This window comes from Salvelinus namaycush, chromosome 10 (genome assembly GCF_016432855.1).
Source record: "Salvelinus namaycush isolate Seneca chromosome 10, SaNama_1.0, whole genome shotgun sequence".
NCBI classification, from domain to species: Eukaryota; Metazoa; Chordata; class Actinopteri; order Salmoniformes; family Salmonidae; genus Salvelinus; species Salvelinus namaycush.
In genome coordinates, this window is record NC_052316.1 from 46,667,015 (window position 1) to 46,694,066 (window position 27,052).

Below are 27,052 nucleotides of genomic sequence, written 5' to 3' on the forward strand. Positions count from 1 at the left end.
GTTCCCACAACCTAGAGAAATGTTTTTGCAATATTAGGCAAATATGTTTTTGAAACCTAATAGAAACGTTGTAATTATCAGCACAAATGAACCGTTTTTGTGTTCTGGGAACCTTCACAGAACCAATTTTGGTTGGCTGGCTAGCAACTTCCGATTATTATTATTATTTTTTAATGAACAAATATCAACAAACAAAAGAAGAATAGTCACATGCAAACAAGCATACATACAAACTATTTACATTGTCAGGAATCCTAAACAAACAAATCATATTCATTAATAATACTTAATAATACAACAAGTTTTAAAATGCCTTTTTGTTTTTCATTTTAGTTAAAGTAGTGACATATTGTTTAAATTAATTTATAAAGTAAAAAAAGTTAGGTTTTGAATTAAACCATTTGCATTTTTGAATATGAAATGTACCTAATATTATTAGCAGTTGAATTAAATATACCATAGATATTTGACCAAAATAATCATGCTGAGGGAATTGTAGTATCACAAACAATATTCCTAATCTGTTTATTACTACATTTATATTTGATGTTAATATTGCCAATGAATATATTTTCATGTACATCTATGTTACTTACATCAACCACAGAGGAATTTAAAAGAGACAACCCCCCGCATCAAAAACAATTGCATTTTCTTTCGGGGGTTACTGGAATTTTAAATGTATCAAGAAATTCCCCATATGAGAGTAGATATCCATCCTCATTCAGTAACTGACCAACCAAAATTATTTTATTCTCAAACCAGTTACGGAAAAAAATAGTTATTTTTAAATCATATATCTTTGTTGTTCCATATAAAGTATCTGTGAGGGTAAAAATTGTGTTTATACATTTTATTTTGCCATTATTTAACTAGGCAAGTCAGTTAAGAACAAAATCTTATTTTCAATGACGGCCTAGGAACAGTGGGTAGGAACAGTGGGAACTGCCTGTTCAGGGGCAGAACGACAGATTTTTACCTAAGAACAGTGGGAACTGCCTGTTCAGGGGCAGAACGACAGATTTTTACCTCGTCAGCTCGGCGATTTGAACTTGCAACCTTTTAGGTTACTAGTCCAACGCTCTAACCACTAGGCTACACTGCCGCCATTAACATCAAAGCTAAAATTGCTTGTTTATGGAATTTGGCCAATTTTACTGGGATTTTAACAACATCAATATTACGTCAAAGCAAAAATTCTAAACCACCAACAGTCAAATAAATACTTAGGATAAGGCATTCCAAATACTGTTCTGGTTCTTAATATATAATTTATTTTAAAAGCATTATTTAGAGTATTGAAATCTAAAACGTCAAGACCTCCTTGTTCCTGTGTATTAGTGAGAATATCTTTCCGTATATAGTGAGGCTTGTTCCTCCAAATAAAATTATAAAGACTCTTATCTAAATCCTTTACAATTCTAGGGGATAATTCAAGTGATAACGAGACATAAACCGATCTGGATAACCCTTCAGCTTTGGTCAATAAAACCCGACCATATAAAGAAATATCTCTCAGCAACCAGAGGTTCAATTTCTTCTATGTTTTCTCAACAATGGGGTTTAAGTCACTCCTTTGTTTTTCATCCTTGCATATAACAATTCCAAGATAAGTAACCTTATCTTTAATTGGGATACCATATACTTCCTGTAAAACACAGTCCTTGAGTGGAAATTAAGACTGACTTACTGATATTCATTTTCAAACCCGAAACTAAGGAAAAGTCTTCAATACAGGAAACAGCTTTTTTTCCCGACCCGTTTTTCAGACACTGCAACTGCGCGTACCCCACTAAACAAGGAAGGAACGGGTTAATTACTGAGCCGTCAACCTGGCATTTCCTGGTTGGGAAGAAGCTTCGACGTTGGGAGTCGTTGACAGTAGAGCTATCTACTTCAGTCTCATCCTCCTTTGCCTATCTAGCCAAGGTATTTAGCTAACTACAGTGACGTTCAAATTGATGAAATAAACATGTCTTTGTTTTATACCAACATAGCCAGCCAGCCACAGTAAATAACGTTAGCTAGCTTAGCAAGCTTTTAGCTTGTTCTACAGCCACGTATTAGCGCAAGTTATGTCACTCAACGAATGCTGCATTTCAAAAAGGGACATTTCATTGTCTATGGGGTTAATTTTAAGAAATGAGACGGTTAGTTAGCTTTCTTTAGAGCTAGCTAGGTCATTGCACGTGTTTCAATGGAAAGTACATATTAGCTAGTTAGCTAGGCATGACAGGTTAGAATGTATCTGACTGTCGGTGACATAGTAGATAACAGGTGGCTAACAGACTGACGTTTTTAGCTTCATGAGTTTGTTTACAAACCCAGCCTCGACCTATAGGACCGTTGCCCTATATAAATAAGACTTGTATCCCATTTGTGTAACGCTGTGTTGTTGTTCGTGTCGAACTGTTTTGCTTGATCTTGGCCAGGTCGCAATTATAAATGAGAACTTGTTCTCAACTTGCCTACCTGGTTAAATAAAGGTAAAATAATATAGGACAACCCCAACCCTATAGAATGACATAACATTATGTTACACACTTTACCTGAAGGTAATTTTTTTGGGGGGGGCCCACTTAATGTAAAGTCATATAAACCTTGGTAAAACCTAGGCTTTGCTTTTCCGTAAGGTAATGTCTGAACCAGCGAAGGCCAGCTCCGGCACAAGGAACCCGAGGGACCACAGTCACCACTCAGTAGACAGTCGTCCACTCTCTCACCATTCAGCTGCATCTGATGGCCATACAGTCACTTCATTGGATGACCACCACGCACGCTCACATCATTCAGACACAGGTGGTGCCAATGGGCATACACACTCCGATCTTCCATTTGATGGTCATATACACACGTATATTCCAGACATGGATGAGGACAAGTAAGTGTTATCACTGTTTGTCACAGATGTATACATGGGGGTTGATGAGAGACCACGGCAACCCATTGAGTTCCTGTGGTTCCTCATGCTCTTATCCTATTGTATTCAAATTAGCTTCGAACGACTCCACAGGATTTCCTCCCTGTAGACATATTCATGTTTTAATAGGCCTATTTCATGGCACATCCTGTCTTCTCCCACCTCTTACTAATGGTTAATGTACTACCTCTCTGTAATACAGGATCTATATGGACTATAACGCCACCACCCCACTGGAGCCACAGGTGATCCAGGCTGTTACTGAAGCCCTGCACGACGCCTGGGGAAACCCCAGTAGTACCTACACACCAGGTGAGGGGTTAGTACCAGGTGAGGTGTTAGTACCAGGTGAGGGGTTAGTACCAGGTGAGGTGTTAGTACCAGGTGAGGGGTTAGTACCAGGTGAGGGGTTAGTACCAGGTGAGGGGTTAGTACCAGGTGAGGGGTCGGCACCAGGTGAGGGGTCGGCACCAGGTGAGGGGTCGGCACCAGGTGAGGGGTCGGCACCAGGTGAGGGGTCGGCACCAGGTGAGGGGTCGGCACCAGGTGAGGGGTCAGTACCAGGTGAGGGGTCAGTACCAACCTTGGAAGTATGTTTTGTATGTTCTGTTTTGTCTATCTTGGGTCATCCCCACTGATTATATTAATCTCTTTAGTTGTTGACTATCTTGGGTCATCTCCACTGATGTTATTAATCTCTTTAGTTGTTGACTATCTTGGGTCATCTCCACTGATTATATTAATCTCTTTAGTTGTGGACTATCTTGGGTCATCCCCACTGATTATATTAATCTCTTTAGTTGTGGACTATCTTGGGTCATCTCCACTGATGTTATTAATCTCTTTAGTTGTTGACTATCTTGGGTCATCTCCACTGATTTTATTAATCTCTTTAGTTGTTGACTATCTTGGGTCATCCCCACTGATTATATTAATCTCTTTAGTTGTGGACTATCTTGGGTCATCTCCACTGATGTTATTAATCTCTTTAGTTGTTGACTATCTTGGGTCATCTCCACTGATTTTATTAATCTCTTTAGTTGTTGACTATCTTGGGTCATCCCCACTGATTTTACTAATCTCTTTAGTTGTGGACTATCTTGGGTCATCTCCACTGATTTTACTAATCTCTTTAGTTGTGGACTATCTTGGGTCATCCCCACTGATTTTATTAATCTCTTTAGTTGTTGACTATCTTGGGTCATCCCCACTGATTTTACTAATCTCTTTAGTTGTGGACTATCTTGGGTCATCCCCACTGATGTTATTAATCTCTTTAGTTGTGGACTATCTTGGGTCATCTCCACTGATTATATTAATCTCTTTAGTTGTGGACTATCTTGGGTCATCCCCACTGATTATATTAATCTCTTTAGTTGTGGACTATCTTGGGTCATCCCCACTGATGTTATTAATCTCTTTAGTTGTGGACTATCTTGGGTCATCCCCACTGATTATATTAATCTCTTTAGTTGTGGACTATCTTGGGTCATCCCCACTGATTATATTAATCTCTTTAGTTGTTGACTATCTTGGGTCATCCCCACTGATTTTACTAATCTCTTTAGTTGTGGACTATCTTGGGTCATCTCCACTGATGTTATTAATCTCTTTAGTTGTTGACTATCTTGGGTCATCTCCACTGATTTTATTAATCTCTTTAGTTGTTGACTATCTTGGGTCATCCCCACTGATTTTACTAATCTCTTTAGTTGTGGACTATCTTGGGTCATCTCCACTGATTATATTAATCTCTTTAGTTGTGGACTATCTTGGGTCATCCCCACTGATGTTATTAACGTCTTTAGGTATGTGTGTTTTTGAATTTTGTCGTTTCTTCCTTGTTCCAGGTGTGAAAGCAAAGAAGATCATTACCCAGGCGAGAGAGAATGTGGCTAGAATGGTGGGGGGAAAAGCAGAGGACATCATCTTCACCTCTGGTGGGACTGAGGTAGAATGATAGTCTTGGTATACTGTACGTGAACACAACATGGCATCTGGCTTATTGTCTGGCTCAAAACAACACAAGCATCCCCAATGTGATTGGTGCATGCTGTATCAGCGATATAACATACCGTTGGAAAGGCTCTAGGGTTTAATTGCCAGCGATGTTTACTTTCCTCTGTTCTCTTCAGGCCAATAACCTGGTGTTCCACAGTGCCCTGGAGGCCTACAGAGAGAGCTGCAGGACAGCAGAGCAGAGAGGGGAGAGACATCGCCATGAGAACAGCGGTACCTCAGCCTGGCCTCTACCTCATATCCTCGTCTCTAACGTAGAGCATGACTCTGTCAGACTGACCGCTGAACACCTGCTGAAGGACGCCACGGCAGGTAGGGTTTAACACTGTTCTGGATTTAGATTTATTTACTGTATGCTAAATTATGACGATGATGAGGAGGAGAATGACGTTGAGATGAAGATGATGATGATCAATCATATATTTTTTTATTAACATATAACACTTAAGTGTAACGAGAACTTTAGTAACTCAGTACTGTACATACATAAATCATTATACTGTAATAAGGATAGTTTATATTTGTGTGATAAATACACCAAATATTGTCCTTTAATAGTCAATGACTTGACGTAGGGCTATCTGTGTTGTTGTCTTAGACGTGACGTCAGTGGCGGTTTCCAAGGTGACGGGGAGGGTGGAGGTGGAGGATGTGTTGGCTGCTGTCCGCTCCTCCACCTGTCTCATCTCTATCATGATGGCGAACAACGAGACAGGAGTCCTAATGGTGAGGGGCACACGCACACACGGGAGGACAGACGTACGGGCAGCATGGCCTCGTTTTTCACACCTGCATGGCCCTAACACACACACACACACACACACACACACACACACACACACACACACACACACACACACACACACACACACACACACACACACACACACACCTGTCCACAGATCCTAAATATTACTAACATACTGTATATTACTAACAGGTATTACTAACATACTGTATATTACTAACAGGTATTACTAACATACTGTATATTACTAACAGGTATTACTAACATACTGTATATTACTACAGAAATTACTAACATACTGTATATTACTAACATACTGTATATTACTAACAGATATTACTAACCTACTGTATATTACTAACAGATATTACTAACAGATATTACTAACCTACTGTATATTACTAACATACTGTATATTATGAACAGATATTACTAACATACTGTATATTACTAACAGATATTACTATCATACTGTATATTACTAACAGATATTACGAACAGATATTACTAACATACTGTATATTACTAACAGATATTACTACCATACTGTATATTACTAACAGATATTACTAACCTACTGTATATTACTAACATACTGTATATTACTAACAGATATTACTAACAGATATTACTAACATATATTACTAACAGATATTACTAACATACTGTATATTACTAACAGATATTACTAACATACTGTATATTACTAACAGATATTACTATCATACTGTATATTACTAACAGATATTACTATCATACTGTATATTACTAACAGATATTACTAACATACTGTATATTACTAACAGATATTACTATCATACTGTATATTACTAACAGATATTACTATCATACTGTATATTACTAACAGATATTACTATCATACTGTATATTACTAACAGATATTACTATCATACTGTATATTACAAACAGATATTACTAACATACTGTATATTACTAACAGATATTACTAACAGATATTACTAACATACTGTATATTACTAACAGATATTACTAACATACTGTATATTACTAACAGATATTACTAACAGATATTACTATCATACTGTATATTACTAACAAATATTACTAACATATATTACTAACATATATTACTAACATACTGTATATTACTAACAGATATTACTAACACTGTATATTACTAACAGATATTACTAACATACTGTATATTACTAACAGATATTACTAACAGGTATTACTAACATATATTACTAACATATATTACTAACATATATTACTAACATACTGTATATTACTAACAGATATTACTAACATACTGTATATTACTAACAGATATTACTAACATACTGTATATTACTAACAGATATTACTAACATACTGTATATTACTAACAGATATTACTAACAGGTATTACTAACATACTGTATATTACTAACAGATATTACTAACATACTGTATATTACTAACAGGTATTACTAACATACTGTATATTACTAACAGGTATTACTAACATACTGTATATTACTAACAGGTATTACTAACATACTGTATATTACTAACAGGTATTACTAACATACTGTATATTACTAACAGGTATTACTAACATACTGTATATTACTAACAGGTATTACTAACATACTGTATATTACTAACAGGTATTACTAACATACTGTATATTACTAACAGGTATTACTAACATACTGTATATTACTAACAGATATTACTAACAGTGTATATTACTAACAAATATTACTATCATACTGTATATTACTAACATACTGTATATTACTAACAGATATTACTAACATACTGTATATTACTAACATACTGTATATTACTAACAGATATTACTAACATACTGTATATTACTATCATACTGTATATTACTATCATACTGTATATTACTAACATACTGTATATTACTAACAGATATTACTATCATACTGTATATTACTAACATACTGTATATTACTAACAGATATTACTAACATACTGTATATTACTAACATACTGTATATTACTAACAGATATTACTATCATACTGTATATTACTAACAGATATTACTAACATACTGTATATTACTAACAGATATTACTAACAGATATTACTATCATACTGTATATTACTAACAGATATTACTAACAGATATTACTAACATACTGTATATAACAAACAGATATTACTATCATACTGTATATAACAAACAGATATTACTATCATACTGTATATAACAAACAGATATTACTATCATACTGTATATAACAAACAGATATTACTATCATACTGTATATTACTATCATACTGTATATTACTAACAGATATTACTAACAGATATTACTATCATACTGTATATTACCAACAAATATTACTAACATATATTACTAACATATATTACTATCATACTGTATATTACTAACATACTGTATATTACTAACATATATTACTAACCTACTGTATATTACTAACAGATATTACTAACATACTGTATATTACTAACAGATATTACTATCATACTGTATATTACTAACATATATTACTAACAGATATTACTAACAGATATTACTATCATACTGTATATTACTAACATATATTACTAACAGGTATTACTAACCTACTGTATATTACTAACAGATATTACTAACCTACTGTATATTACTAACAGATAGTACTATCATACTGTATATTACTAATAGATATTACTAACATACTGTATAGTACTAACATAGACTGAATGTACAAAACATGAATAACACCTTCCTACAATGCGTTTTGTGCTGGGAAGTGCTTAGTAATGAGGTTCTCAAAACGAACAAATGAATAAAACGACACGTCCTGACCAAAACATCCACAGCATGACGGTAAACCCAGGGAGTTCTATCAGAACAGGGCAGAATGCTTCAGGAAACTGCTTCCTGACCAAAACATCCACAGCATGACGGTAAACCCAGGGAGTTCTATCAGAACAGGGCAGAATGCTTCAGGAAACTGCTTCCTGACCAAAACATCCACAGCATGACGGTAAACCCAGGGAGTTCTATCAGAACAGGGCAGAATGCTTCAGGAAACTGCTTCCTGACCAAAACATCCACAGCATGACGGTAAACCCAGGGAGTTCTATCAGAACAGGGCAGAATGCTTCAGGAAACTGCTTCCTGACCAAAACATCCACGGCATGACGGTAAACCCAGGGAGTTCTATCAGAACAGGGCAGAATGCTTCAGGAAACTGCTTCCTGACCAAAACATCCACAGCATGACGGTAAACCCAGGGAGTTCTATCAGAACAGGGCAGAATGCTTCAGGAAACTGCTTCGACAGTGGATAAGTAAGTCAGCTAGCGAGACATTGTCATTTTATAACAGGTGTTGATTAGCAGAAATAAGGGAGTACTCTCTCTCATAGTAGTAGATGTGAGTTTCTCTTTCAAACAATCCCCTGGTCTTGTACACAGGGGGGAAATAAACATGAATAGATATTTATATAAATATTTATTTTCATTGTTATTTGTGTCTGTCTATATTGCATTTGTTTTAGGCATAAGGGCAATGAAATGTACCGATATTTATGTATAGTTACATATTTTCCTAAGCTTGTGTCCCAAGAAAAACACAGAATTTCTAATTTGGGTCCCATGCTGAAAATGTTTAAGAATCTCTGCAATAAGGGATCATAGCTTTCACCTGGATTGACCTGGTCTGTTATGGAAAGAGCAGGTGTTCCTAATGTTTTTAACACTCAGTGTATATTATTAACATACTTTTGTAATTATAGTGTATGTGGACATCCCTTCAAATTTATAGATTCGGTTAGTTCAGCCACACTTGTTGCTGACAGGTGTATAAAATCAAGCACACAGCCATGCAATCCTAATAGACTATCAACGTGGCACTGTCATAGGATGCCACCTTTCCAACAAGTCAGTTCATCAAATTTCTGCCCTGCTAAAGCCAACTGTGAGTGCAGTTATTGTGAAGTGGAAACATCTTGGAGCAACAACGGCTCAGTCGTGAAGTGGTAGGCCACACGAGCTCACAGAACCACTGAAGTGCATAAATGATCTGTCCTCGGTTGCAGCACTCACTACCAAGTTACAAACTACATCTGTAAGCAGCGTCAGCACAGGAACTGTTCATCGGGAGCTTCATGAAATGGGTTTCCATGGCCGAGCAGCTGCACACAAGCCTAAGATCACCATGCGCAAATTCCAAGCGTCGGCTGGAGTGGTGTAAAGCTCACCGTCATTGGACTCTGGAGCTGTGGAAACGCGTTCTCTGGAGTGATGAATCACACTTCACTATCTGGCAGTCCGACGGATGAATCTGGGTTTGACGGCTGCCAGAAGAATGCTACCTGCCCCAATGCATAGTGCCAACTGTATAAAGTTTAGTGGAGGGTGAATAATGGTGTGGAGCTGTTTTTCATGGTTCGGGCTAGGCCCCTAGTGAAGGGAAACGTTAACACTACAGCATACAATGACATTCTAGATGATTCTGTCAATTCTGTCTTCCCCAAACTGTGAGGCAACAGTTTGGGGAAGGCCCTTTCCTGTTTCAGCATGACGGTGCCCCCGTGCATAAAGCGATGTCCATACATCGATGGTTTGTCGAGATCGATGTGGAAGAACTTGACTGGCCTGCACAGAGCCCTGACCTCAACCCCTTTGGGATGAATTAGAACTCAGACTGTAATGCTCTTGAGGCTGAATGGAAGCAAATCCCTGCAGCAATGTTCCAACATCTAGTGGAAAGCTTTCCGAGAAGTGGAGACTGTTATAGCAGCAAAATGGAGACCAATTCCATATTCATGCTTTTGGAATGAGACGTTGGATGAGCAGGTGTCCACATACTTTTGGTTATGTAGTGTATCTTAATCACAGATATTACTAACAGCATTATTACTTGACTACCTTGTGTTTTTCCTGACAGCCAATCAGAGAGCTCTGTCAGAGGATCAGATTTGTCAACAGACAGCGTCAACATAGAATCCTGCTGCACACTGACGCGGCCCAGGCCATAGGCAAGGTGCGGGTCGACGCCCGTGACCTGGGAGTGGATTACCTCACCATTGTAGGACACAAGGTCAGGGGTCAGGACTCTTCTGGACTTTAGGCAAATCTGAAATGTGTTTCCTTGATTCCTCATGTTTTTCTTAAAGCGTATTGGAGTAGAGGGGAGAAACCTAAGATCTTTTCATCCAATGCATTTTGAGAAGGAGTCAATATGCAAGGAATCAAGGAAATACAATTTAGATTCACCCATGGATACTGTGATTATCTTTTATTGTATTCTGGGAAGATGAGTTCTTATATTGAGTTCTGAGAAGTTTTCTATTCCGTCACTGTGGTTTCCAGTTCTATGCACCGAGGATTGGTGCGTTGTATGTGAACGGCCCAGGAACAATCACACCACTCTACCCCATGTTGTTTGGAGGGGGACAGGAGAGGAACTTCAGACCAGGGTATCGTTCAAGTAATTATGTCTACTACAATGTAGAAAATAGTAATAAAAACCCTTGAATGAGTAGGTGTTTCAAAACTTTTGACTGGTACTGTATATAACACCCTCTGAAGTTATAATGAACAACAAATGAAGATGTTACAAGTAATAAAGTAAAAGCACTGTTATTTTCATGTTTGTTTTAGCACTGAGAACACACCAATGATCGCTGGCCTTGGAAAGGTACAGTCTTGAATCATTACAGTATTAATTAGCCCATTTGTCTAACAAAACGTTATGACCCTTACTCCTACCGTATATATGCCTTTTGCTAAAACTGGTGGCCAAATACAGTTACAGTGGCTTGGAAAAGTATTCACCCCCCTTGGAATTGTTCCTATTTTGTTGCCTTACAATCTGGAATTATAATAGATTTTTGGGGGGGGGTTTGTATCAGTTGAGTTACATAACATGCCTACCACTTTGAAGTATGAAACAATTGTGAAACAAACAAGAAATAAGACAAAAAATCTGAAAACTTGAGCGTGCATAACTATTCACCCCCCCAAAGTCAATACTTTGCAGAGCCACCTTTTGCAGCAATTACAGCTGCAAGTCTCTTGGGGTATGTCTCTATAAGCTTGGCACATCTAAGCCACTGGGATTTTGTCCATTCTTCAAGGCAAAACTGCTCCAGCTCCTTCAAGTTGGATGGGTTCCGCCGGTGTACAGCAATCTTTAAGTCATACCACAGATTCTCAATTGGATTTAGGTCTGGGCTTTGACTAGGCCATTCCAAGATATTTAAACGTTTCCCCTTAAACCACTCGAGTGTTGCTTTAGCAGTATGGTTAGGGTCATTGTCCTGCTGGAAGGTGAACTACCGTCCCAGTCTCAAATCTCTGAAGACTGAAACAGGTTTCCATCAAGAATTTCCCTGTATTTAGCGCCATCCATCATTCCTTCAATTCTGACCAGTTTCCCAGTCCCTGCCGATGAAAAACATCCCCGCAGCATGATGCTGCCACCACCATGCTTCATTGTGGATGGTGTTCTTGGGGTGATGAGAGCTGTTGGGTTTGTGCCAGACATAGTGTTTTCCTTGACGGCCAAAAAGCTCACTTTTAGTCTCATCTGACCAGAGTACCTTCTTCCATATGTTTGGGGAGTCTCCCACATGCCTTTTGGCGAACACCAAACGTGTTTGCTTTTTTTCAGGCCACTCTTCCAAAAAGCCCAGCTCTGAGGAGAGTACGGCTTAAACTGGTCCTATGAACAGATACTCCAATATCCGCTGTCGAGCTTTGCAGCTCCTTCAGGGTTATCTTTGGTCTCTTTGTTGCCTCTCTGATTAATGCCCTCCTTGCCTGGTCTGTGAGTTTTGGTGGGCGGCCCTCTCTTGGCAGGTTTGTTGTGGTGCCATAATCTTTCCATATTTAATAATGGATTTAATGGTGCTCCGTGGGATGTTCAAAGTATCTGATATTTTTTTTATAACCCAACCCTGACCTGTACTTCTCCACAACTTTGTCCCTGACCTGTTTGGAGAGCTCCTTGGTCTTCATGGTGCCGCTTGCTTGGTGGTGTTGCAGACTCTGGGGCCTTTCAGAACAGGCGTATATGTATACTGAGATCATTTGACAGATCATGTGACACTTAGATTGCACACAGGTGGACTTTATTTAACTAATAATGTGACTTCTGAAGGTAATTGGTTGCACCAGATCTTATTTAGGGACTTCATAGCAAAGGGGGTGAATACATATGTACGCTACACTTTTGAATTTGTGTTTATTTTCAAATTTCTTTGAAACAAGTAATTTTTTTTCACTTCACCAATTTGGACTATTTTGTGTATGTTCATTACATGAAATCCAAATAAAAATAAATTTAAATTACAGGTTGTAATGCAACAAAATAGGAAAAACGCCAAGGGGGATGAATTATTTTGCAAGGCACTGTATATAAGTATTGTTAAAGCAAACCATATTCATGGTGTCTATATGACGTGATGATGCAGAGCCTGGAGCTGAACTAAAGAGTTGTGTCTACTAGGCATCAGAGCTGGTGAACTAACTTATTGTCTGTACTAGGCAGCAGAGCTGGTGAACTAACTTATTGTCTGTACTAGGCAGCAGAGCTGGTGAACTAACTTATTGTCTCTCTACTAGGCAGCAGAGCAGGTGAACTAACTTATTGTCTGTACTAGGCAGCAGAGCTGGTGAACTAACTTATTGTCTGTACTAGGCAGCAGAGCAGGTGAACTAACTTATTGTCTGTACTAGGCAGCAGAGCAGGTGAACTAACTTATTGTCTCTCTACTAGGCAGCAGAGCTGGTGAACTAACTTATTGTCTCTCTACTAGGCAGCAGAGCTGGTGAACTAACTTATTGTCTGTACTAGGCAGCAGAGCAGGTGAACTAACTTATTGTCTGTACTAGGCAGCAGAGCTGGTGAACTAACTTATTGTCTCAACTAGGCAGCAGAGCAGGTGAACTAACTTATTGTCTGTACTAGGCAGCAGAGCAGGTGAACTAACTTATTGTCTGTACTAGGCAGCAGAGCAGGTGAACTAACTTATTGTCTGTACTAGGCAGCAGAGCTGGTGAACTAACTTATTGTCTGTACTAGGCAGCAGAGCTGGTGAACTAACTTATTGTCTGTACTAGGCAGCAGAGCTGGTGAACTAACTTATTGTCTCTCTACTAGGCAGCAGAGCAGGTGAACTAACTTATTGTCTCTCTACTAGGCAGCAGAGCAGGTGAACTAACTTATTGTCTGTACTAGGCAGCAGAGCAGGTGAACTAACTTATTGTCTCTACTAGGCAGCAGAGCAGGTGAACTAACTTATTGTCTCACCTAGGCAGCAGAACTGGTGAACTAACTTATTGTCTCACCTAGGCAGCAGAGCAGGTGAACTAACTTATTGTCTCACCTAGGCAGCAGAGCAGGTGAACTAACTTATTGTCTGTACTAGGCAGCAGAGCAGGTGAACTAACTTATTGTCTCTACTAGGCAGCAGAGCTGGTGAACTCTAACCTGACTGAGTATGAGACTCATATGCTGGATACAAGGGACTACCTGGAGAAACAACTAGAGGTACAGTAACAGAACGTCAGTCTGCTGATCCATCCGTCATAGACTATCACAAGCATCAATGTTTTTTTTGTTGGATTTCAGAATATATTTATACCCTGTGTTGACACAGTGTCACTGTTTCTGGAGATTTGTTCAGTAGTTTCAATGTAGAACCATGTAACGGCAGATTTCCTCCTCTTCGTCTGAAGAGGAGGTGTAGCAGGGATCGGACCAAGACTCAGCGTAGTTAGTGTCCATGTTTTAATAATAAACAACTGAACACAAATACAAAATAACAAAAGTCAATCTAACCGAAACAGTCCTATCTGGTGTAATGAACACAAAGACAGAAGACAACCACCCACAAAACCCAACACAAAACTGGCTACCTAAATATGGTTCCCAATCAGAGACAATGACAAACACCTGCCTCTGATTGAGAACCATATTAGGCCAAACAACAAACCCAACATAGAAACACAACATATAGATAACCCACCCACAAAACAGAGGAAAATAAAGGTCAGAACGTGACAAACCAACATTTGTTTTCCTTTAGATTGTTGCCATGTTTTCCTTAGAAGTTACAGTTTCGTGAGTGAAGAAGTCAAATGTACAGTATAGTACATGTCCTATAACTATTCTATGTCCAATAAGTCTTTGCTGTTGTGTGTTGCCAGGCGGTCTTCGGGAGAGAGAGGATCCATTTCAACAGTCATTTCCCTGACTCCGAGACCCTCCCCAACACCTGTAACGTGTCCATTCTGGGTCCTGGACTACAGGGCGAGTAAAATGTGCTATTGAGCTGCGCAGTAATTTGTGACCTACTTCGGCCACTCAATAACAGCCAATGAAACTACGTTGGCCTATTATTACATATTTACTAGTGGACTATCACAGCTCTGTGGATGTGGACTCTGAATTGATCTGTAGAGTCATACCTGTCTCTACCCTTCCTGCTGTGGGATTTGTCTCCGTCAATCTGCCACTCTGTACAACAGCCTTTCTTTAAGTATGGGTTGGGTTGCGGGAATGTTAAATGGTGGGTTGCAACATATGAGTAAAAATAATTATATATATATATATACAGTGCCTTGGGAAGGTTTTCAGAACTGTTGATTTTGTTACATTACAGCATTATTCTAAAATGGATTAAATACAAATCCTCAGCAATCTACTCACAAAAAAAAAAAAATCACTTCAATATTCACACAAGTAGTCAGGCCCTTTGCTATGAGACTCGAAATTGAGCTCAGGTGCATCCTGTTTCCGTTGATCATCCTTGGGATGTTTCTACAACTTGATTGAATTCCACCTGTGGTAAATTCAATTGATTGGAAAGGCGCATCTGTCTGTATAAGGTCCCACAGTTGACAGTGCATATCAGAGCAAAAACCAATGAGGTCGAAGGAATTTTCCATAGAGTTCCAAGACTGGATTGTGTCAAGGCACAGATCTGGGGAAGGGTACCAAAAAATGTCAGCGGCATTGAAGGTCCCCAAGAACACAGTGGCCTCCATCATTCTTAAATGGAAGAAGTTCGGAACCACCAAGACTCTTCCTGGAGCTGGCCGCCCGACCAAACTGAGCAATCGGGGGAGAAGGTCCTTGGTCAGGGAGGAGACCAAGAACCAGATGGTCACTGACAGAGCTCCAGAGTTCCTCTGTGGAGATGGGAGAACCTTACAGAAGGACAACCATCTCTGCAGCACTCCACCAATCAGGACTTTATGGAAGAGTGGCCAGACGGAAGCCACTCCTCAGTAAAAGGCACATGACAGCCCACTTGGAGTTTGCCAAAAAGCACCTAAAGGACTCTCAGGCTATGAGAAACCAGATGCTATTTTCTGATGAAACCAAGATTGAACTCTTTGGCCTGAATGCCAAGCGTCACATCTGGAGGAAACCTGGCACCATCTCTACGGTGAAGCACGGTGGTGGCAGCATCATGCTGTGGGGATGTTTTTCAGCAGCAGGGACTGTGACACTAGTCACGATCGGGGCAAAGATGAATGGAGCAAAGTACAGAGATCCTTGATGAAAACCTGCTCCAGAGCACTCAGGACCTCAGACTGGAGCGAAGGTTCACCTTCCAACAGGACAATGACCCAAAGCACACAGCCAAGACAACGCAGGAGTGGCTTTGGCACAAGTCTCTGAATGTGTTTGAGTGGCCCAGCCAGAGCCCGGACTTGAACCCGATCTAACATTTCTGGAGAGACCTGAAAATAGCTGTACAGCAACGCTCCCCTTTCAACCTAAAAGAACTTGAGAGGATCTGCAGAGAAGAATAGGAGAAACTCCCCAAATACAGGTGTGCCAAGCTTGTAGCATCATACCCAAGAAGACTCGAGGCTGTAATCGCTGCCAAAGGTGCTTCAACTAAGTACTGTGTAAAGGGTATGAATACTTATGTCAATGTTATTTCAGTTTATAATTTTTTATATATTAGCAATTTATAAAAACCTGTTGGCTGCTTTTCTTTCACTCTGCGGTCCAACTCATCCCAAACCATCTCAATTGGGTTTAGCTCAGGGGATTGTGGAGGCCAGGTCATCTGATGCAGCACTCCATCGCTCTCCTTCTTGGTCAAATAGCCCTTAAACAGCCTGGAGGTGTGTTCGGTCATTGTCCTCTTGAAAAACAATTGATAGTCCCACTAAGCGCAAACCAGATGGAATGGCATATCGCTGCAGAATGCTGTGGTAGCCATGCTGGTTAAGTGTGCCTTAAATTCTAAATAAATCACTGACAGTGTCACCAGCAAAGCACCCCCACACCATCACACCTCCTCCTCCATGCTTCACGGTGGGAACCACACATGCGGAGATCATCCGTTCACCTACTCTGCGTTTCACAAAGACACAGCTGTTGGATCCAAAAATCTCACATTTGGACTCATCAGACTAAGGACAAATGTCCACCGGTCTAATGTCCATTGCTTGTGTTTCTTGGCCCAAGCAAGTATCTTATTTTTATTGGTGTCCTTTAGTAGTGGTTTCTTTGCAGCAATTTGACCATGAAGGCCTGATTCACGCAGTCTCCTCTGAACAGTTGATGTTGAGATGTGTCTGTTACTTGAACTCTGTGAAGCATTTATTTGGGCTGCAATCTGAGGCGGGTATCTCTAATGAACTTATCCTCTGCAGCAGAGGTAACTCTGGGTCTTCCATTCCTGTGGTGGTCCTCATGAGAGCCAGTTTCATCATAGCGCTTGATGGTTTTTGCGACTGCATTTGAAGAAACTTTCAAAGTTCTTGAAATGTTCTGCATTGACTGACCTTCATGTCTTAAAGTAACGATGGACTGTCATTTCTCTTTGCTTATTTGAGCTGTTCTTGCCATTTAATATGGACTTAGTCTTTTACCAAATAGGTCTATTTTCTGTATACCACCCCTACCTTGTCACAACATAACTGATTGGCTGAAACGCATTAAGAAGGAAATTATTTCCACAAATTAACTTTTAACAAGGCACACCTGTTAATTGAAATGCATTCCTCCTCTCCCCTGTACCTATTCCCCAGGTCATTGTCCCCCCTCTCCCCTGTAACTATTCCCCAGGTCATTGTCCCCCCTCTCCCCTGTAACTATTCCCCAGGTCGTTGGCCCCCCTCCTCTCCCCTGTAACTATTCCCCAGGTCGGTGTCCCTCCTCTCCCCTGTAACTATTCCCCAGGTCGTAGTCCCCCCTCTCCCCTGTAACTATTTCCCCAGGTCGTTGTCCCTCCTACTCTCCCCTGTAACTATTCCCCAGGTCGTTGTCCCTCCTACTCTCCCCTGTAACTATTCCCCAGGTCGTTGTCCCCCCTCCTCTCCCCTGTAACTATTCCCCAGGTCGTTGTCCCTCCTCCTCTCCCCTGTAACTATTCCCCAGGTCGTTGTCCACCCTCCTCTCCCCTGTAACTATTCCCCAGGTCGTTGTCCCCCCTCCTCTCCCCTGTAACTATTCCCCAGGTCGTTGTCCCCCCTCCTCTCCCCTGTAACTATTCCCCAGGTCGTTGTCCCCCCTCCTCTCCCCTGTAACTATTCCCCAGGTCGTTGTCCCCCCTCCTCTCCCCTGTAACTATTCCCCAGGTCGTAGTCCCCCCTCCTCTCCCCTGTAACTATTCCCCAGGTCGTAGTCCCCCCTCTCCCCTGTAACTATTCCCCAGGTCGTTGTCCACCCTCCTCTCCCCTGTAACTATTCCCCAGGTCGTTGTCCCTCCTACTCTCCCCTGTAACTATTCCCCAGGTCGTTGTCCCTCCTACTCTCCCCTGTAACTATTCCCCAGGTCGTTGTCCCTCCTACTCTCCCCTGTAACTATTCCCCAGGTCGTTGTCCACCCTCCTCTCCCCTGTAACTATTCCCCAGGTCGTAGTCCCCCCTCCTCTCCCCTGTAACTATTCCCCAGGTCGTTGTCCACCCTCCTCTCCCCTGTAACTATTCCCCAGGTCGTTGTCCCTCCTACTCTCCCCTGTAACTATTCCCCAGGTCGTTGTCCCCCCTCCTCTCCCCTGTAACTATTCCCCAGGTCGTTGTCCCCCCCCCTCTCCCCTGTAACTATTCCCCAGGTCGTTGTCCCTCCTACTCTCCCCTGTAACTATTCCCCAGGTCGTTGTCCCCCCTCCTCTCCCCTGTAACTATTCCCCAGGTCGTTGTCCCTCCTACTCTCCCCTGTAACTATTCCCCAGGTCGTTGTCCCTCCTACTCTCCCCTGTAACTATTCCCCAGGTCGTAGTCCCCCCTCCTCTCCCCTGTAACTATCCCCCAGGTCGTTGTCCCTCCTACTCTCCCCTGTAACTATTCCCCAGGTCGTAGTCCCTCCTCCTCTCCCCTGTAACTATTCCCCAGGTCGTTGTCCCCCCTCCTCTCCCCTGTAACTATTCCCCAGGTCGTTGTCCCCCCTCCTCTCCCCTGTAACTATTCCCCAGGTCGTTGTCCCCCCTCCTCTCCCCTGTAACTATTCCCCAGGTCGTTGTCCCCCCTCCTCTCCCCTGTAACTATTCCCCAGGTCGTTGTCCCTCCTACTCTCCCCTGTAACTATTCCCCAGGTCGTTGTCCACCCTCCTCTCCCCTGTAACTATTCCCCAGGTCGTAGTCCCCCCTCCTCTCCCCTGTAACTATTCCCCAGGTCGTTGTCCACCCTCCTCTCCCCTGTAACTATTCCCCAGGTCGTTGTCCCCCCTACTCTCCCCTGTAACTATTCCCCAGGTCGTTGTCCCCCCTCCTCTCCCCTGTAACTATTCCCCAGGTCGTTGTCCCCCCTCCTCTCCCCTGTAACTATTCCCCAGGTCGTTGTCCCTCCTACTCTCCCCTGTAACTATTCCCCAGGTCGTTGTCCCCCCTCCTCTCCCCTGTAACTATTCCCCAGGTCGTTGTCCCTCCTACTCTCCCCTGTAACTATTCCCCAGGTCGTTGTCCCTCCTACTCTCCCCTGTAACTATTCCCCAGGTCGTAGTCCCCCCTCCTCTCCCCTGTAACTATCCCCCAGGTCGTTGTCCCTCCTACTCTCCCCTGTAACTATTCCCCAGGTCGTAGTCCCTCCTCCTCTCCTCTGTAACTATTCCCCAGGTCGTTGTCCCCCCTCCTCTCCCCTGTAACTATTCCCCAGGTCGTTGTCCCCCCTCCTCTCCCCTGTAACTATTCCCCAGGTCGTTGTCCCCCCTCCTCTCCCCTGTAACTATTCCCCAGGTCGTTGTCCCTCCTACTCTCCCCTGTAACTATTCCCCAGGTCGTAGTCCACCCTACTCTCCCCTGTAACTATTCCCCAGGTCGTTGTCCCCCCTCCTCTCCCCTGTAACTATCCCCCAGGTCGTTGTCCCCCCTCCTCTCCCCTGTAACTATTCCCCAGGTCGTTGTCCCCCCTCCTCTCCCCTGTAACTATTCCCCAGGTCGTTGTCCCCCCTCCTCTCCCCTGTAACTATTCCCCAGGTCGTTGTCCCCCCTCCTCTCCCCTGTAACTATTCCCCAGGTCGTTGTCCCCCCTCCTCTCCCCTGTAACTATTCCCCAGGTCGTTGTCCCCCCTCCTCTCCCCTGTAACTATTCCCCAGGTCGTAGTCCCCCCTCCTCTCCCCTGTAACTATTCCCCAGGTCGTTGTCCCCCCTCCTCTCCCCTGTAACTATTCCCCAGGTCGTAGTCCCCCCTCCTCTCCCCTGTAACTATTCCCCAGGTCGTTGTCCCCCCTCCTCTCCCCTGTAACTATCCCCCAGGTCGTTGCTGTAACTGAGAATGTGTTCTCAGTTACAGCAAGAATGTGTTCTCAGTCAAAACGGGCCATGTTTTCATGAGCTTGGGTTCCAGGAAAACAGTGAATTTCTCATTGGTTCCCAGGAAAACAGTGAATTTCTCATTGGGTTCCAGGTAGAAAAAGGTTAAGAACCCCTCCTGTACAGTATCTCTAACTCTACATCGCCGCGAGGTCACAACCTACGTTGCTGTGGCTATTTATAAACTACGGTGGCTGTTAATGATTCATGTCTATTCTGTCCCCTGTACTGTAGGGAGGAAGGTGTTCATGTCTATTCTGTCCCCTGTACTGTACTGTAGGGAGGAAGGTGTTCATGTCTATTCTGTCCCCTGTACTGTACTGTAGGGAGGAAGGTGTTCATGTCTATTCTGTCCCCTGTACTGTACTGTAGGGAGGAAGGTGTTCATATCTATTCTGTCCCCTGTGCTGTAGGGAGGAAGGTGTTCATGTCTATTCTGTCCCCTGTACTGTAGGGAGGAAGGTGTTCATGTCTATTCTGTACCCTGTACTGTAGGGAGGAAGGTGTTCATGTCTATTCTGTCCCCTGTACTGTAGGGAGGAAGGTGTTCATGTCTATTCTGTCCCCTGTACTGTAGGGAGGAAGGTGTTCATGTCTATTCTGTCCCCTGTACTGTACTGTAGGGAGGAAGGTGTTCATGTCTATTCTGTCCCCTGTACTGTACTGTAGGGAGGAAGGTGTTCATGTCTATTCTGTCCCCTGTACTGTAGGGAGGAAGGTGTTCATGTCTATTCTGTCCCCTGTACTGTAGGGAGGAAGGTGTTCATGTCTATTCTGTCCCCTGTACTGTAGGGAGGAAGTTGTTCATGTCTATTCTGTCCCCTGTACTGTAGGGAGGAAGGTGTTCATGTCTATTCTGTCCCCTGTACTGTACTGTAGGGAGGAAGGTGGTCATGTCTATTCTGTCCCCTGTACTGTACTGTAGGGAGGAAGGTGTTCATGTCTATTCTGTCCCCTGTACTGTACTGTAGGGAGGAAGGTGTTCATGTCTATTCTGTCCCCTGTGCTGTAGGGAGGAAGGTGTTCATGTCTATTCTGTCCCCTGTGCTGTAGGGAGGAAGGTGTTCATGTCTATTCTGTCCCCTGTACTGTAGGGAGGAAGGTGTTCATGTCTATTCTGTCCCCTGTACTGTAGGGAGGAAGGTGTTCATGTCTATTCTGTCCCCTGTACTGTACTGTACTGTAGGGAGGAAGGTGTTCATGTCTATTCTGTCCCCTGTGCTGTAGGGAGGAAGGTGTTCATGTCTATTCTGTCCCCTGTGCTGTAGGGAGGAAGGTGTTCATGTCTATTCTGTCCCCTGTGCTGTAGGGAGGAAGGTGTTCATGTCTATTCTGTCCCCTGTGCTGTAGGGAGGAAGGTGTTCATGTCTATTCTGTCCCCTGTGCTGTAGGGAGGAAGGTGTTCATGTCTATTCTGTCCCCTGTGCTGTAGGGAGGAAGGTGTTCATGTCTATTCTGTCCCCTGTACTGTAGGGAGGAAGGTGTTCATGTCTATTCTGTCCCCTGTGCTGTAGGGAGGAAGGTGTTCATGTCTATTCTGTCCCCTGTACTGTAGGGAGGAAGGTGTTCATGTCTATTCTGTCCCCTGTACTGTAGGGAGGAAGGTGTTCATGTCTATTCTGTCCCCTGTACTGTACTGTAGGGAGGAAGGTGTTCATGTCTATTCTGTCCCCTGTGCTGTAGGGAGGAAGGTGTTCATGTCTATTCTGTCCCCTGTGCTGTAGGGAGGAAGGTGGTCATGTCTATTCTGTCCCCTGTACTGTAGGGAGGAAGGTGTTCATGTCTATTCTGTCCCCTGTACTGTAGGGAGGAAGGTGTTCATGTCTATTCTGTCCCCTGTGCTGTAGGGAGGAAGGTGTTCATGTCTATTCTGTCCCCTGTGCTGTAGGGAGGAAGGTGTTCATGTCTATTCTGTCCCCTGTACTGTAGGGAGGAAGGTGTTCATGTCTATTCTGTCCCCTGTACTGTAGGGAGGAAGGTGTTCATGTCTATTCTGTCCCCTGTGCTGTAGGGAGGAAGGTGTTCATGTCTATTCTGTTCCCTGTACTGTAGGGAGGAAGGTGTTCATGTCTATTCTGTCCCCTGTACTGTAGGGAGGAAGGTGTTCATGTCTATTCTGTCCCCTGTGCTGTAGGGAGGAAGGTGTTCATGTCTATTCTGTTCCCTGTACTGTAGGGAGGAAGGTGTTCATGTCTATTCTGTCCCCTGTACTGTAGGGAGGAAGGTGTTCATGTCTATTCTGTCCCCTGTACTGTAGGGAGGAAGGTGTTCATGTCTATTCTGTCCCCTGTACTGTAGGGAGGAAGGTGTTCATGTCTATTCTGTCCCCTGTGCTGTAGGGAGGAAGGTGTTCATGTCTATTCTGTCCCCTGTGCTGTAGGGAGGAAGGTGTTCATGTCTATTCTGTCCCCTGTACTGTAGGGAGGAAGGTGTTCATGTCTATTCTGTCCCCTGTACTGTAGGGAGGAAGGTGTTCATGTCTATTCTGTCCCCTGTGCTGTAGGGAGGAAGGTGTTCATGTCTATTCTGTCCCCTGTACTGTACTGTAGGGAGGAAGGTGTTCATGTCTATTCTGTCCCCTGTACTGTACTGTAGGGAGGAAGGTGTTCATGTCTATTCTGTCCCCTGTACTGTAGGGAGGAAGGTGTTCATGTCTATTCTGTCCCCTGTGCTGTAGGGAGGAAGGTGTTCATGTCTATTCTGTCCCCTGTGCTGTAGGGAGGAAGGTGTTCATGTCTATTCTGTCCCCTGTACTGTACTGTAGGGAGGAAGGTGTTCATGTCTATTCTGTCCCCTGTACTGTAGGGAGGAAGGTGTTCATGTCTATTCTGTCCCCTGTGCTGTAGGGAGGAAGGTGTTCATGTCTATTCTGTTCCCTGTACTGTAGGGAGGAAGGTGTTCATGTCTATTCTGTCCCCTGTACTGTAGGGAGGAAGGTGTTCATGTCTATTCTGTCCCCTGTACTGTAGGGAGGAAGGTGTTCATATCTATTCTGTCCCCTGTACTGTAGGGAGGAAGGTGGTCATGTCTATTCTGTTCCCTGTACTGTAGGGAGGAAGGTGTTCATGTCTATTCTGTTCCCTGTACTGTAGGGAGGAAGGTGTTCATGTCTATTCTGTTCCCTGTACTGTAGGGAGGAAGGTGTTCATGTCTATTCTGTCCCCTGTACTGTACTGTAGGGAGGAAGGTGTTCATGTCTATTCTGTCCCCTGTACTGTAGGGAGGAAGGTGTTCATGTCTATTCTGTTCCCTGTACTGTAGGGAGGAAGGTGTTCATGTCTATTCTGTTCCCTGTACTGTAGGGAGGAAGGTGTTCATGTCTATTCTGTCCCCTGTACTGTACTGTAGGGAGGAAGGTGTTCATGTCTATTCTGTTCCCTGTACTGTAGGGAGGAAGGTGTTCATGTCTATTCTGTCCCCTGTACTGTACTGTAGGGAGGAAGGTGTTCATGTCTATTCTGTCCCCTGTACTGTAGGGAGGAAGGTGTTCATGTCTATTCTGTCCCCTGTGCTGTAGGGAGGAAGGTGTTCATGTCTATTCTGTTCCCTGTACTGTAGGGAGGAAGGTGTTCATGTCTATTCTGTTCCCTGTACTGTAGGGAGGAAGGTGTTCATGTCTATTCTGTCCCCTGTACTGTAGGGAGGAAGGTGTTCATGTCTATTCTGTCCCCTGTACTGTAGGGAGGAAGGTGTTCATGTCTATTCTGTCCCCTGTACTGTACTGTACTGTAGGGAGGAAGGTGTTCATGTCTATTCTGTCCCCTGTGCTGTAGGGAGGAAGGTGTTCATGTCTATTCTGTTCCCTGTACTGTAGGGAGGAAGGTGTTCATGTCTATTCTGTCCCCTGTACTGTAGGGAGGAAGGTGTTCATGTCTATTCTGTCCCCTGTGCTGTAGGGAGGAAGGTGTTCATGTCTATTCTGTCCCCTGTACTGTAGGGAGGAAGGTGTTCATGTCTATTCTGTCCCCTGTGCTGTAGGGAGGAAGGTGTTCATGTCTATTCTGTCCCCTGTACTGTAGGGAGGAAGGTGTTCATGTCTATTCTGTCCCCTGTACTGTAGGGAGGAAGGTGTTCATGTCTATTCTGTCCCCTGTACTGTAGGGAGGAAGGTGTTCATGTCTATTCTGTCCCCTGTACTGTACTGTACTGTAGGGAGGAAGGTGTTCATGTCTATTCTGTCCCCTGTGCTGTAGGGAGGAAGGTGTTCATGTCTATTCTGTTCCCTGTACTGTAGGGAGGAAGGTGTTCATGTCTATTCTGTCCCCTGTACTGTAGGGAGGAAGGTGTTCATGTCTATTCTGTCCCCTGTGCTGTAGGGAGGAAGGTGTTCATGTCTATTCTGTCCCCTGTACTGTAGGGAGGAAGGTGTTCATGTCTATTCTGTCCCCTGTGCTGTAGGGAGGAAGGTGTTCATGTCTATTCTGTCCCCTGTACTGTAGGGAGGAAGGTATTGTCCAGCTGTAGAAGACTGCTGGCCAGTGTTGGGGCTGCATGCCATTCACACAGAGGAGACAGGTAAGGACCTGACACCTACAGTTACTAGATACTGTATATTATAGACCTACAGTTACTAGATACTGTATATCATAGACCTACAGCTACTAGCTACATCATAGACCTACAGTTACTAGCTATATCATAGACCTACAGTTACTAGATACTGTATATCATAGACCTACAGTTACTAGCTATATCATAGACCTACAGTTACTAGATACTGTATATCATAGACCTACAGTTACTAGATACCACATTGGCCTACAGTTACTAGATACTGTATATCATAGACCTACAGTTACTAGATACTGTATATCATAGACCTACAGTTACTAGATACTGTATATCATAGACCTACAGTTACTAGATACCACATTGGCCTACAGTTACTAGATACTGTATATTATAGACCTACAGTTACTAGATACTGTATATCATAGAGCTACAGTAACTAGCTACATCATAGACCTACAGTTACTAGATACTGTATATCATAGAGCTACAGTAACTAGCTACATCATAGACCTACAGTTACTAGATACTGTATATCATAGAGCTACAGTAACTAGCTACATCATAGACCTACAGTCACAATAACTGCCCTCACCCAAACTTAAGACCATTACTATATATATATATATATATATATATATATATATATATATATATATATATATATATATATATATATATATACACTGTATATACTGTTTATACACTGTGTATATATACAGACAACAAAATAAATCACCTTGTTTAGTGGAACCATATTGTTATGTTGTCACTGTTAGTTTTCACTCTGTTTGTCCCTCAGGCCCTCCCATATCCTGCTGAGCTGTGGCATCCCTGAGGAGGTGGCAGCTAATGCCCTGAGGCTGAGTGTGGGGAGAGGCACCAGCAGGGCTGAGGTAGGCCTGGTGGTGGAGGATCTGAAGAATGCTGTCGAGAGGCTTGGAGGGACTCAACTGATCAACGTTGATTGATTCTTTGACTTATTGGTTGATTGATCTACAGAATATACACCTGATAGTACTGTGACATACTGTGTTACAAACAGTTAATCTTTTAAAGCAATATCTTATCAATTCTGCCATGAGAGTGTACGTTTGTTATTTGTTTGTAGCATACACCATGTGTGTAGACCTAATGTATATCTTTTTGTGCTTTTTATTAGTTTAATTCAGGAGAAAATGTTTCCAATGTTTAAAAGACTGGAAAAACGTATTTAAACTGACTTGAATGATGTGAAATAGACAAAGGCTTTATTGTGCTTGCTGTCAGTCGTCCGCTTCGCTGGTTAATACTTAATCAGGGGAGCTAACAGAAACTTCATGTGAATACAGCATATCAGCTGTTTAAAGTTGGAGATGGTTTGTAAAAAATGCTTCCCGCTAATAAAGCATTGGTGTATCAACTTCTACATCACGTTCATTGTTTTATGATGGAGGGATGCTATTTGAATGTGTGTATTATCTAATCAGGTGTCTAAATCCCATGATGGCTGTTATCAAATGGCCACCTGGACTATTTACACTGCTGTTTACTATCTATGCATAGTCACTTTACCACTACCTACATGTTCAAAACACCTCGACTAACCTGTTCCCCCCCCGCACATTGACTCGGTACCGATACCCCCTGTATATAGCCTCGTTTTTTTTGTGTTACTTTATTTTACCATTTTTACTTTAGTTTATTTAGTAAATATTTTCTTAACTCTATTGTTGATTTAAAGGGCTTCTAATTAAGTATTTCAATGTAAGGTTGTATTTGGAGCATGTGAAAAATACAATTTGATCTGATAGATATACACAGTTGTCTGTTCACTCCCCACCGCTCCGAGATAAATGTTTTTAAATAACGCTAGTCGTCTGATGTATCATCAAATTTATTTATACAGCCCTTCTTACATCAGCTGATGTCACATAGTGCTGTACAGAAACCCAGCCTAGAACCCCAAACAGCAAGCAATGCAGGTGTAGAAGGTGTAGAAGCAATGCAGGTGTAGAAGCAAAGCAGGTGTAGAAGCAAAGCAGGTGTAGAAGCAAAGCAGGTGTAGAAGCAAAGCAGGTGTAGAAGCAAAGCAGGTGTAGAATGCAGGTGTATCCCCTTCATCTCGTCGACGG

General features: G+C 42.7%; 1 protein-coding gene across 2 annotated transcripts; it reads left to right on the plus strand.

The window, feature by feature from the left end:
- The first annotated feature begins 1,825 nt into the window (after nucleotides 1-1,825).
- On the plus strand, nucleotides 1,826-26,346 carry scly (selenocysteine lyase). Of its 2 annotated transcripts, XM_039003025.1 has the most exons (13): nucleotides 1,826-1,929; nucleotides 2,634-2,881; nucleotides 3,123-3,232; nucleotides 4,771-4,871; nucleotides 5,056-5,251; nucleotides 5,538-5,665; nucleotides 10,592-10,744; nucleotides 11,017-11,123; nucleotides 11,308-11,344; nucleotides 14,117-14,200; nucleotides 14,860-14,962; nucleotides 24,869-24,944; nucleotides 25,741-26,346. In XM_039003025.1, the coding sequence occupies exons 2-13, from the start codon at nucleotides 2,637-2,639 to the stop codon at nucleotides 25,907-25,909; spliced, it is 1,509 nt and encodes a 502-aa protein (XP_038858953.1). In that variant the 5' UTR covers nucleotides 1,826-1,929; nucleotides 2,634-2,636; the 3' UTR covers nucleotides 25,910-26,346. The 2 variants fall into 2 exon arrangements, with proteins under 2 accessions (XP_038858953.1, XP_038858954.1); XM_039003026.1 differs by lacking the exons at nucleotides 11,017-11,123; nucleotides 11,308-11,344.
- Nucleotides 26,347-27,052: the final 706 nt, after the last annotated feature.

What these genes read in the sequence shown, in the direction of transcription:
- scly (XM_039003025.1), top strand. Translation starts at nt 2,637, where the DNA reads ATGTCTGAACCAGCGAAGGCCAGCTCCGGCACAAGGAACCCGAGGGAC. An exon ending in TGATCGCTGGCCTTGGAAAG is followed by an intron (nt 11,345 to 14,116) that starts GTACAGTCTTGA and finishes TGTCTCTACTAG; the next exon opens with GCAGCAGAGCTGGTGAACTC. An exon ending in ACCTGGAGAAACAACTAGAG is followed by an intron (nt 14,201 to 14,859) that starts GTACAGTAACAG and finishes GTGTGTTGCCAG; the next exon opens with GCGGTCTTCGGGAGAGAGAG.